The following is a 13,192-nucleotide window of genomic DNA, read 5'->3' on the forward strand; positions in this document are numbered from 1 at the left end:
ATCAGCAGTTTGAGACCAGCCTGTCCAACATGGTGAAATCCCGTCTCTACTAAAAATACAAAAATTACCTGGGCATGGGGGCAGGCGCCTATAATCTCAGCTACTCGAGAGGCTGAGGCAGGAGAATCGCTTGAATCCAAGTTACTTGGGATGCTAAGGCAGGAGAATCGCTTGAACCCAGGAGGCAGAGGTTGCAGTGAGCCGAGATTAGACCACTACTACATTACAGCCAGGGCTTCAAAGCCAGACTCCGTCTAAAAAAAATAAAAAAATAAAAATATAAAATGAAATGAAAAAATAAATAATGGGAAGCTCATCTCGTATGCATCTGTCCACTCTGCCAGCTAACTTTTTTTTTTTTTTTTTTTTTTTGACGGGGTTTTTCTCTGTTGCCCAGGCTGGAGTGCAGTGGCGAGATCTCGGCTCACTGCAACCTCTGCCTCCTGGGTTCATGAGATATTCCTGCCTCAGCCTTCCGAGTAGCTGGGACTACAGGCATGCGCCACCATGCCCAGCTAATTTTTTTGTAGTTTTAGTAGAGACTGGATTTCACTCTGTTGGTCTGGCTGGTCTCAAACTCCTGACCTCAAATGATCCACCCTCCTTGGCTTCCCAAAGTCCTGGGATTACAGGTGTGAGCCACCACGCCTGGCCGCCAGCTATCTTTTTAATGCCTTCTCAAATAATAGTGTAAGCACTTTGAGGGTGGGTACCAGGCTATTTGCATTTTCAATATCCCTTTGCTGCACCCAGCACAGAGATGGGCACATAGAAGTTGCCTGTTACATGCTCACAGGCCAGAATGAACCTATTGTCCTGGACATGAAGAAGAGGACCAGGTATGGTGGCTCACGCCTGTAATCCCAGCACTTTAAGAGGGTCAAGCGGGTGGATTCCTTGAGCCCAGGAGTTCGAGGTCAGCCTGGGCAACATGGCAAAAGCGTGTCTCTGTTAAAAATATAAAAATCAGCCAGGCTTGGTGATGCATGCCTGTAGTCCCAGCTACTTGGGAGGCTGAGGTGGGAGGATTGATGCTCAGGAGGTCGAGGTGCAGTGAGCTGAGATCGCACCACTGCACTCCGGCCTGGGAGACAGAGGCACGGTCTCAAAAAAAAAAAAAAAAAAGAAAAGAAAAGAAAAGAAAGGACGAAACTCAGATGACCATTTTATTTCTGCAGTTTCTGGGATGTATTCGTGCTTGTTCTACAGACTTTCATCCTAGGCCGGGCACAGTGGCTCATGCCTGTAATCCCAGCACTTTGGGAGGGCGAGGCGGGCAGATCACCTAAGGTCAGGAGTTCGAGACCAGCCTGGCAAATATGGTGAAACCCTTTCTCTACTAAAAATTAAAAAAAAATTAGCTGAGTGTGGTGGCAGGTGCCTGCAGTCTCCCAGGTCGGGAGGCTGAGGCAGGAGAATCACTTCAACCGGGGAGGCGGAGGTTGCGGTGAGCCAAGATTGCACCACTGCACTCCAGCCTGGGCAATAGAGTGAGACCCAATCTCAAAAAAAAAAAAAAAAAAAAAAAGGCTTTTGCCCTAAAATACTCTAGCACTATATGGAGTAATGTTATTCCTTTGTCTCCCCGTTTCTCCATCGTCACCCTAGCTTGGGTGCAGACCCTGGCACTGGAAAAATGAGTTGAAGATAATAAACGATATTCCTGTTCCCTTACCGTGATGACCAGCAGCATAAAGTCCAGTTCACAGCAACATGGCCTTTCTCTACTCTTTAAGATGTCATTATGCGTAGAAGGGAGGGGAAGGTGGAAGACAGAACGCTTACAAATTCCTGGGGGGGATGACCTCATCATTTATTAGGTGTTGGCCAACTGCCCAAGGAGCACAGTTCAGATTCCTTTTGGGGGAGGCACTGAAAATCCCCTGATAACCCAAATTCTCCAAATCTTTTAGGCCTCAAGGGAGGGAAGGAGGGCGAGAGGAATGAAGCGATTCAATTAGGAGGCTGTTTACTCCTAGACGACCAATTCTGAGTTTAAGACAGACTCGGGACTTGGGAAGTGTGGACATTCCATTTATTTATTTATTTAGTGAGCCAGAGTGTTGCTCTGGAGTGCAATGGCGCAATCTCGGCTCACTGCAACCTCCGCCTCCCAGGTCCAAGTGACTCTCCTGCCTCAACCTCCTGAGTAGCTGGGATTACAGGCGCCCGCCATCATGCCCAGCCAATTTTTGTATTTTTAGTAGAGACAGGGTTTCACCATGTTAGCCAGGCTGGTCTTGAACTCCTGACCTCAAGTAATCTGCCCGCCTTGACCTCCCAAAGTGCTGGGATTACAGGCGTGAGCTACTGTGCCCAGCTTCCAAAGCATTAGGATTACTGAAGTGAGCCATCGCCACCGGCCTCTATAATCCTTTTGCAAAATATGCTGCAGTCCAGCAAGCACTTCCATATTTGATGATTTTTCTCCAACCTGTAGGCATTTTACAGACAGGAGTTCTCAAGTGGTCGCAGGGGCAGAGCAAGTCTCAGGGAATCTGCACCCTTAGGATGCTTTTGGGAGAATTAGGGAAGAAGCTCCCAGGCTGAGCTGGGTGACTCATGCCTGTAATCCCAGCACTTTGGGAGGCCGAGGCAGGTGGATCACCTGAGGTCAGGAGTTCGAAACCAGCCTGGCCAACATGGCGAAACCCCATCTCTACTAAAAATACAAAAATTAGCCTGGAATGGTATTGCTTGCCTGTAGTCCCAGCTACTCGGGAGGCTGAGGCAGAAGAATCACTTGAACTCGGAAGGCAGAGGTTGCAGTGAGCTGAGATCACACTAGTGTACTCCAGCCTGGGTGACAGAGCGAGACTCCATCTAAAAAAAAAAAAAGAAAGAAAGAAAAGAAAAGAAAAGAAAAAAAGAAAAAAGTGAGTGCTCCCAACCAGGGCAAGTAGAGTACGGGCTGGATTTCTGGTCTGGTCCCACCTGTGCCTGGAGCCGGGTCCAGGCCCTAAGGGAACTCTGCAACACAGAAAAGACCAACTTGGGGCCAGGCTGGCCTTGGGCCCAGCATGGGATCTGGGACTGTGCTTTTCTATTTATAAAAGGTGGGATTGTCTTACATCTTCCTGAAGTCCTTTTCTGGATAGGATGTCTCATGAATCTGTGATTCTAGCTAGAACTGTTTTCATTTTTTGAGACAGAGCCTCACTTTGTCATCCAGGAGGGCAGTGGCCTGATCTTTTCTCACTGCAACCTCTGCCTCCTGAGTTCAAGTGATTCGCCTGCCTCAGCCCAGCCTGTAGTTGAGATTACAGGCGACTGCCACCACATTAGGCTAATTTTTGTATTTTTAGCAGAGATGAGGTTTCACCATATTGGCCAGGCTGGTCTCGAACTCCTGACCTCAGGTGATTGGCCCGCCTCGGCCTCCCAATGTAGCTACAACTTCTCACCCCAACTGACCCTTCCGCCCTTCCCAAAGCTTCTTACCTGGAAGAGTCAGCGAGGCAGGTGGGGGCTGGAGGTGAAAGGGGAAGGAGAAGATTCTTGGGAAGCTCTGGACGGTTTCTCACGGGCACGCAGTGCTTTGATCCAAAGAGCCCTGCACAAGGAGCGGAAGACGCGCATTTGTCTGGCTTAACTTTCTCCAGCCTCAGTTTCCACTTCTGAATGGGACCACCGAGGGCAGTGTGGTGAGGATTCACCAACATCGTCCAGGTGAAATTGGCAGGCACAGAATGGGCGCTCCGAAAGTGTTTGCGGACCCGAAGAAGGTTTGGTTGCAAAGCTTCTGAAGTGTGTAGTGGGGGCCCGGGCGCGAGGTTTGGCTTTCGGGGTGCTAGGCTCCAGGGACCCCCAGCGGAGCTCGCACCCTAGCTCTGCCGCCTCCTCGGCCTCGGACCACCGAGGGTTAACAAGAAAGCCCCACGCCCCCTTTGACGGCTTAGAGCCCACCTCGCCGAATTTGAAAAGGCGGCCCCGGAGAGGCGTGGGCGCCCCCCACACACTTCCAGCTCGCACCCGGGCGCCGATCGCTCGCCCGGCTCCTCTCGCTCTGCTCCCGGCCGGGGCCGCAGGTTCGGTCCGGGCGCCGGTGCGCTCCTGCCGGTCCTCGTGCCCGGGACTCCAGGTCCCCGCGGTCTGCCGCGCACGATGAAGCTGGCCCTGCTCCTGCCCTGGGCGTGTTGCTGCCTCTGCGGGTCGGCGCTGGCCACCGGCTTCCTCTACCCTTTCTCGGCCGCAGCCCTGCAGCAGCACGGCTACCCGGAGCCCGGCGCCGGCTCCCCTGGCAGCGGCTACACGAGCCGCCGGTGAGTAGCGCGGGGTGGCGGGGCCTCGAGGGGCGCGGGCGGCGGGGGCCCTGGGCACTGGGTGGCTGGAGCGAGAGACTCGGGGGCTGGAGCGCGGGGCTATCCGGGGCTTGGGGGTGCGGGGCAGCGGGGACTGGGGGCTGCAGACACCCGACAGCTGGAACGAGAGCTGGAGGGGGTTGGGGTGCGGGCCTGGGGGCGTGGGGTGGTGGAGGCCAGGGGCTGGGGACACGGGGCAGCTGGGACGAAACGGCGGGGGCTGGGGGTTGGGGTCACGGGGGCAGAGACCGAAGGGCCTGGGGTGCAGGGCGACTGGCGGCTAGGGACGCGGGGCGGCGGGGGCTGGGTGCTGCAGAGAGGGGGCAGCTAGAACGACCGACGGAGGGGGCTGAGGGTTGGGGTGGTGGGGCCGCGGGGGCTGAGGGTTCGGGTCCGGGTCCGGGGCTGCGGTGGTCTCTGGCCGCGCCCACCCTGTCTCTTCCTTTCTTCGCTTCCCCAACCTTCGCCCCCTCGTTCCGGGCTCCGAGTGGAAGTGGCTCCGACCGCGGTGGCCCAGGCTGGGGCTCTGCTCCGGGCGTTCAGCCGCTCACGTGGCTCCGCCGCTCACCTGCGCTGCTGCGGCTTTGTGTCGCGGAGCAGGTTCCCGGGTGGTCAAGGCCTCGCGTCCCGGGCACCCCCTCTCCTATCAGCGGCCCCAGGACACCGGAGGGGTCATTCCCGCCCAGTCTTTGGGGCTGAGGCCGCGGAGGATCCTCGGCTGCGACTCCCCAGCCACCCCGGGACGTAGAACCGGCTGGGATCGGGTGGCTCCGTGGCGGGGTTGGAGAGGGCGCAGGGTCACCGGGCCCGGGCGCCGGGACCCGCCAGGCGTCTCCTCTCTCTCGGCCGGCAGGTGGCGCCATGGCCACCCCCGGGACGCTCGGGGATGCGACTCCGGAGCCCGTATTTGAATTTCCCCAGAAAACCGTAAGCATGCAAGTAGGAGTTGCCAAACGCCTCGTTTGCATAACTCGCTTGAATTTAGCTTTTCCTCATTTAGTAATAACTACAACCCACACAGCTATGACAGCGCTCTGGAATGCACTACCTGTGTCTGTTCCCTCCATCTCTTTTTTACATTTTATTTTTTGCAGAGACAGAATCTCAACTCTGTTGCCCAGGCTTGACGCAAACTCTTGGGCTCAAGGAGATCCTACCGCCTTGGCCCCTCCCAATCTCCATTTCTTTTGATCCTTAACAACCCTAGGGTTAAAACGTTAGAGTAGTATCTTTCCTTGAGCTGAAGAAACAGAGGCTCAGGATTTGCTAGGCCCAGTAGCCACTCAGGACTGACCTCTTGTGCCTTTTTTTTTTTTTTTTTTTAAGATAGTGTCTTGCTTGTTCCCCAGGCTGGAGTGCAGTGGTGCGATCATAGCTCACTGCAGACCTGATCTCCCAGGCTCAAGTGATCCCCCGACCTCAGCCTCCTGTGTAGCTGAGATCATAGGCTCGCACCACCATGACTGGCTAATTTTTTAATTTTTTGTAGAACTATGTTGCACATGCTGGTCTCTAACTATTCTGGCTTCAAGAGATCCTCCTGCCTCGGCCTCCCAAAGTGCTGGGATTACAGGCGTGAGCCACCACGCCAGGCCCAGATCTGGTGTTTTCTTTTTTTTTCTTTCTTCTTCTTTTTTTTTTTTTTTGAGACGGAGTCTCGCTCTGTCGCCCAGGCTGGAGTGCAATGGCGCGATCTCGGCTCACTGCAAGCTCCGCCTCCTGGGTTTCCGCCATTCTCCTGCCTCAGCCTCCCGAGTAGCTGGGACTACAGGCGCCTGCCACCTCGCTCGGCTAATATTTTTGTATTTTTTTAGTAGAGACGGGGTTTCACCGTGTTAGCCAGGATGGTCTCGATCTCCTGACCTCGTGATCCACCCGTCTCGGCCTCCCAAAGTGCTGGGATTACAGGCGTGAGCCACCGCGCCCGGCCAAGATCTGGTGTTTTCTAGCATACTGCTCTGCTTATCAAAGCTAGAAGACAGGTTCTCGTTCTTTTTTTCTCTTTGATATTTACCAAATCAGAGGACTCCAAGATGATTTCTGGCTAATGCCTTAATAACAAGGAGACAGGGATGTTTCTTGCTGGGAAGAAATATACACTCACGGCTGGATAGGGCGGGACCCAGAAAAGCATAGAAGTCCTCTGGAAAAGTTTGCATGCAATCCTATTTCTCTCATTTTGTTTGGAAATACTTACCCGGGGCTTCTATGAGGAGTATTCTCCAAACACCCACACTAGTGTGGCCTTTACACAGTTGCATGTGAGGATTGTCTAAAAAACAAGCTTTTCAAGTTGATACAGCATGATTTCGTTTATGAAAAGGAAAATCAGGTCACATCTAGGTAGATAAATGCTTCAAAAAAGTTTCCAGGAAACCATTTCAGCAGTTAATGTTATGAAGAAGTCTAGGGCTGGGCCAGGGGACTGTCCCGTTTTCCCTCTGTCTGTTTGTGGCTTGTCTGAATGTTTTTCTGGTTTCTGTGTTTTTTCGAGACAGTCTCGCTCAGGCTGGAGTACAATGGTGCAGTCTTAGCTCACTGCAACCTCTGCCTCCTGGGTTCAAGTGATTCTCCTGCCTCAGCCTCCCAAGTAGCTGGGATTACAGGCAACCACCACCACACCTGGCTAATTTTTGTATTGTTGGCCAATAAAAAATGCTGTGATTTTGGCCAGGTGGGTCTCAAACTCCTGGCCTCAAATGATCTGCCTGCCTCAGCCTCCCAAAGTGCTGGGATTACAGGCATGAGCCACTGTGCTAGGCCCCAAAGAGAACCTACTGGTCGGTACGGGGATTGAATGGATGGTTTGCAAAGAGCATATATTCATGTAATGCTTTTGTAGTTAAAAAGTGTGCGAAGAAAAAAAAAAAATCTTTGCAGCCTGAAATACGCCTGCAGAAAAGCAGGAGGTGAGGTCCACGAAGATTGGAGGCTAATGGAGACCTCATTCTGGCATTTGGTGGGCTGGAACTTGGGGACCTCTGCAGAAACTTGGAAGGGATCATTTTAGCACAAACAAAAAGAGGCTCAAACAAGTGTGGCAATCTTCCAGAACTCTTTCCACCAGGATAGGAATGGGGAGAGGATATAATTAGGTTTAGGGAGGATGTGGGTGAATTTGTGGGAAGTGGATTCCGGAAAAGGATACCAGGAGGTGTTGGGGAGGCTTGGGGCAAGTTGATATTCCCGAACGTGACTGAGTCTCTTTGCCCAGAAAGCCCAGCATGGGCATTGCAGGCACCTGGTTGTTGCCTGGGTGAGTTATAGGCTGGAGCTGGCCTGGTCGTCACATGTTTCTGTGTTTCATGAGCTATCTTTCACAAATGTCCCTTGTCCTTGAGATCCAAGATCTCCAGAAGTTGAAGGCTTGGGGGACAGCAGTTGGCACAGTGGTCCTTGCAGCCTTGGCCTTCAGTAGTGTGTTTACCGGGGCTTAGTCTCAGTTGACGGGCGATGATGACAGGGGTGTTTCTTGACAAAGAATCTGCTTTAATTTCATTGTTACTGCTCCTTGTTAAAGTCTGATTTTTTTTTTTTTAAAGACAGGGTCTCGCTCTGTCACCCAGGCAGGAGCGCAGTGGTGCAATCATAGCTCACTGCAGCCTCAACCTCCTGGGTCCAAGCAATCCTCCCACCTTAGCCTCCTAAGTAGTTGGGACCACAGGCATGGGCCACCATAGCTGGCTAATTTTTAACTTTTTCATAGAGATGGGGTCGTGCTATGTTGCCCAGGCTGGTCTCAAACTCCTGGCCTCAAGTAGTCCTTCAGCTTTGGCCTCTCAAAGTGTTGGGATTACAGGTGTGAGCCACTGTGCCTGGCCAAAAAGCAGTTTTTAATTGTTAGTTTGTTCAAATCTGCATCTAAATAAGTCTGCTTATTGGTTATTCTGTCTCTTCTGTCCCTTTTAGTGTAGGAAAGTCCTCCCCCATTGAAAGAGTAATTTTTCCCCCATGCTGTCAAGTTGCTGAAGACCAGTTGTTTTCTAAAATGTCCACATACTAGATTTAGCTACTTGCTTCCCAGTGGTGTAATTAATTAGATCCTCTGCCCCCTGTATCTCTTCTATTTTGGAAGTTAGGTTGGAAGGTTTGATTAGATTTATGGTCTCTATCTGGGGGTGTTGGGAGAGACAGAAATGCTCCATAAGTGGTCTAGTCTACCATATTATATCAGGAGGTGCTCTGGAGTGATCTGTGTGTCCCCACCAAATTCATACGTTGAAGCCCTCACCTCCAATGTGCTGGTATTTTGAGGTGGGACCTTTGGAGGTAACTAGATTTAGATGAAGTTGTGAGGGCAGTGCCCCATAATTCAATTAGTGATGTTATAAGAACAGGAAGAGAAGCCGGGTGTGGCGGCTCAAGCCTGTAATTCCAGCACTTTGGGAGGCCAAGGCGGGCGGATCATGAGGTCAGGAGATCAAGACCATCCTAGCTAATATGGTGAAATACTGTCTCTACTAAAAAGACAAAAAAATTAGCCGGACGTGGTGGCGGGTGCCTGTAGTCCTAGCTACTCAGGAGGCTGAGGCAGGGGAATGGCGTAAACCTGAGAGGTGGAGCTTGCAGTGAGCCTAGATCGCACCACTGTACTCCAGCCTGGACGACAGAGGGAGACTCCATCTCAAAACAAAAAATAAATTAAAAAAAAAAAAAAAAATTAGCCAGGTGTGGTGGTGCACACCTGTCGTCCCAGCTACTTGGGAGGCTGAGGCACTAGAATCACTTAAGCCCGGGAGGCGGAGGGTACAATGAGCTGAGACCATGCCACTGCACTCTAGCCTGGGCAACAGAGTGAGACTCTGTCTCAAAAAAAAAAAAAAAAAAAAAAAAAGAAGAAGAAGAAGAGGAAGAGAAATCAGAGCTCGCTCTCTTTGCCATGTGAGGACACAGCACAGCAAGAAGGCAGCTGTCTGGAAACCAGACAGAGAGCCCTCACCAGGAACTGAATCTGCCAGCACCTTGATCTTGGACTTCCCAGCCTCCAAGGCTGTGAGAAATAAATGTCTGCTGCTTAAGCCACTCAGTCTATGGTATTCTGTTATGGCAGCCCTGAACTAACAGAAGGACATGGCTTTATTCTGGAAAGCTGGGTGTTAAATATTCAGCAGAACACCACTGTCTACAAGTGTCTTCCACTTTTTCCCTTCTTTTTGTTGCAATTTATTTGTTGCAGAAACTCAGCCTTCTAGAATGTTCCATGTTCAGGATTTTGTTGGTTTTATGCTCATGGTGCCTTGAGCATGTTCATCTGTCCTCTGTATTTCCAGATAATGGGAAATTGGATCAAGAGTTTGATTGGATCTAGTTCTTCCTCCTCCTTTGTTTTCTCCTTATTATGATCATCATTATTTTGGCAGAATTACCTCTTGGGTGGTGTAGTGTTTTTCCATTGGCAATTACACAACGTCTGGTCGTCTCTCTTTTTCTCTTGTGATGCTTGAGGTGTTGGTGATCATTGCCTATGTCATTATTTCATTAAGGATCACAAAGTGGATGCAGGACAGGTAGACCCCCAAATTGGGGCTTGGCCGGGAGGGTTCTTGGTTTCACCCAGCAAAGAATTCAAAGGCGAGTGGGTGGTGTCAGACAGCAACTTTTATTGATGCAGCAGTGCACAGCAGCAGCAGAGGTCCTGCTCCTTGCAGAGCAGGGATACCCCATAGGCAGTGTGCCCAGACTAGCAGCTCAGAGGCAGTTCAGCACTATTTATATCCACTTTTAACTATATGCAAATTAAGGGGCAGTTTATGCAGGAATTTCTAGGATGAAGGTGGTAACTTCCAGGTTGTTGGGTTGTTGCCATGGAAAGGGGTGGTAACTTCCGGGTGTTGCCCTGGTAAGTGGTAATTCACATGGCACCCTGGTGAGTGAGTCTTATGGGGATGTGCTTTGTCCTAACTTGTTTTAGGTAGTCCTCAATTTGGTCCAGTGTCAAGCCCAACCTCCAGAGTCAAGTCCCGGCTCCTACTTCAAAGTGGTACTATAATTTTGACTCTTTTCAAAATTTGTAATTTCTAGAATACTTGTACACATGATTTCCCCCTTATTTACTATTTGTAGGTAGCCAGATTTTGAGTTAGTTTTTGGTTTCTCTTTTCATTGTTTCTTTTCGTAAATGTAAGCAATTTGTGTGTGTGTGAGTGTTAGAGTGTGTATCAGTATGTGTGTGTTTGTGTCTGCATCCTCCTCCTTTTCTTACACAGAGGTAATGTGTTATTCTGTTTTGCACTTGGCCTTTTTCCATCATAATGTGTTGTGGAGATGGCTCTATCAAAAAGCAAAGATAGGCGGGGCATGGTGACTCACACCTATCATTCCAGAACTTTGGAAGACCAAGGCAGGTGGATCACTTGAGGTCAGGAGTTCGAGACCAGCCTGGCCAACATGGTGAAACCCCTTCTCTACTAAGAATACAAAATTTAGCTGGGCGTGGTGGCACATGCCTGTAATCCCAGCTACTCAGGAGGCTGAGGCAGAATAGTTGCTTGAACCCAGGAGGTAGAGGTTGCAGTGAGCCAAGATCACGTCACTGCACTCCAGACTGGGTGACAGAGTGAGACTCTATCTCGAATAAACAAATAAATAAAGCAAAGATAATCTTCTGCATCCTTTTTATTTTTATTTATTTATTTATTTTGAGATGGAGTCTCTCTCTGTGTCCCAGGCTGGAGTGCAGTGGCACGATCTTGGCTCACTGCAAGCTCCGCCTTCCGGGTTCACACCATTCTCCTGCCTCAGCCTCCCAAGTAGCTGGGACTACAGGTGCGTGCCACCATGTCCGGCTAATTTTTTGTATTTTGTTAGTAGAGTTCTGCATCCATTTTTATGGGTCTGTAATTGTGTACAGTGTGAGTGACTATATTTATTCAACTAGTCCTCTACTGATAGACACTTGTGTTGTTAAGTGGCGAACACATGTTTATTTCTGCTAGATAGCGTCAAGTTTCCCTCCACTGGGGTTACAGTGTTCTACATTCCCATCAGCAGTTTCTTCTTAGGGTACATTTTGAATAGGCCATTTTATTTATTTATTTATTTATTTATTTATTTATTTATTTATTTATCGGGAAGGAGTTTTGCTCTTGTTGCCCAGGCTGGAGTGCAATGGTGTGATGGCGTGATCTCATCTTACCGCAACCTCTGCCTCCCGGGTTCAAGCGATTCTCCTGCCTCAGCCTCCCTAGTAGCTGGGATTACAGGCATGCGCTACCATGCCCGGCTAATTTTGTATTTTTAGTAGAGATGGGGTTTCTGCATGTTGGTCAGGCTGGTCTCGAACTCCCGACCTCAGGTGATCTGCCCGCCTCGGCCTCCCAAAGTGCCGGGATTACGGCATGAGCCAACGCACCCGGCCTGAAGAGGCCATTTTAAATGATGCTGGGTCGATATGGCCTTTCAGGGATAAGAATAGGCTTCCCTGATCTTATAACACCTGCAAGCCCTGGCCACTCCTAACATTTTTGGGGCTTGGGGCAAGACTAAAGATGAAGACCATTCACCATATGGCTAGATATTTAAAAGTTATAAATCGGCCGGGTGCGGTGGCTCACTCCTGTAATCCCAGCACTTTGGGAGGCTGAGGCAGGTGGATCATGAGGTCAGGAGATCGAGACCATCCTGGCTAACACAGTGAAACCCTGTCTCTACAAAACATACAAAAAATGAGCCAGGCGTGGTGGTGGATGCCTGTAGTCCCACCTACTGAGGAAGCTGAGGCAGGAGAATGGCGTGAACCTGGGAGGCGGAGCTTGCAGTGAGCCGAGGTCACACCACTGCACTCCAGCCTGGGTGACAGAGTGAGACTCCATCTCAAAAAAAAAAAAAAAAGTTATAAATCAAGCTTACATGCAGTTTTGTTGCTGTTGTTGTTGTTGTTTGTTTGGTTTGTTTTTGTTTTTTGAGACGGAGTCTGGCTCTGTTGCCCAGGCTGGAGTGCAGTGGCACAGTCTCAGCTCACTGCAACCTCCGCTTCCCAGGTTGAAGCGATTCTGCTGCCTCAGCCTTCTGAGTAGCTGGTATTACAGGCATGCACCACCACACCCGGCTAATTTTTTTGTATTTTTAGTAGAGATGGGGTTTTGCCATGTTGGCCAGGCTGCCTCCCAAAGTGCTGGGATTACAGGCATGAACCTCCGCGCCCCACCCACCTTTCCTTCATCTATACCTGCTGCTTCAAGCTCCCTCTGTCTCTGAAGTCACTTTCTTGTGGTTTTGTCTAAGCCAAAGTGCTTGGTGTGTCCCCTGCTCACTCAAAATGCCTCCCTCTTACCTTGACTCCCCGCTCTTTTGGTAGAACCACAAGCACCCCTCCTCCAGGAAGTCTCTCTGGATTTACCTCCCAGCTTTCTGTTCATCTCATCTGTGGGTGGCCCCTGCACCCGTTGCGTCTGTGATTGTGGTTTTGTTTTGAGAACTCACTTCCCCAGTTTCCCTTCTTGCAGATGGAATCATTTCTCCTTCCTCATTTACTCCCTACAGGAGTGACTTTGAGCAGCCTGCCTTGGGCAAGCGTGCATGAGCCGGGGCTCAGCCCTGCCCAAGACCTCTTGGAAATATGAGCCACTCCAGGTCAGGCATTTAATCACCTTGCATTCACTGAGCCCACATGCAGGTAGGGGAGAGGCTGAGGACTCAAACATGAAGGCACGGGGCTCTGCCTGGTGGCCTGCATGGAGGAAGAGCTCAGCAGACTCTGGGGAAGTGGATGATCACATCCACAGGGCCTTGTCCCTCTGACTGCATTGCATGCCTCTGCAGTGTTGGGCTCCTGCCTTTGCTCTCCGGTTCCCTACATTCAAGAAGGGGCGACTGTGGTCAGCTGTGGTGGCTCATGCCTTTCATCCCAGCACTTTGTGGGATCACTTTAGCCCAGGAGTTTGAGACAAGCT

At 50.7% G+C, this 13,192-nt stretch overlaps 1 protein-coding gene across 8 annotated transcripts in view; it reads left to right on the forward strand.

Moving 5' to 3' along the window:
* The first annotated feature begins 3,946 nt into the window (after positions 1 to 3,946).
* Positions 3,947 to 13,192, forward strand: part of COL26A1 (collagen type XXVI alpha 1 chain) — a 200,673-nt gene continuing 191,427 nt past the window's right edge. For all 8 annotated transcript variants that reach the window (XM_045389614.2, XM_045389617.2, XM_045389618.2 and 5 more), the window contains exon 1: positions 3,947 to 4,262. In XM_045389614.2, the coding sequence (XP_045245549.2) occupies positions 4,105 to 4,262 (158 nt within the window). In that variant the 5' untranslated portion in view covers positions 3,947 to 4,104. The remainder of the gene's footprint in view (positions 4,263 to 13,192) is intronic.

Source organism: Macaca fascicularis, chromosome 3, assembly GCF_037993035.2.
Source record: "Macaca fascicularis isolate 582-1 chromosome 3, T2T-MFA8v1.1".
NCBI classification, from domain to species: domain Eukaryota; kingdom Metazoa; phylum Chordata; class Mammalia; order Primates; family Cercopithecidae; genus Macaca; species Macaca fascicularis.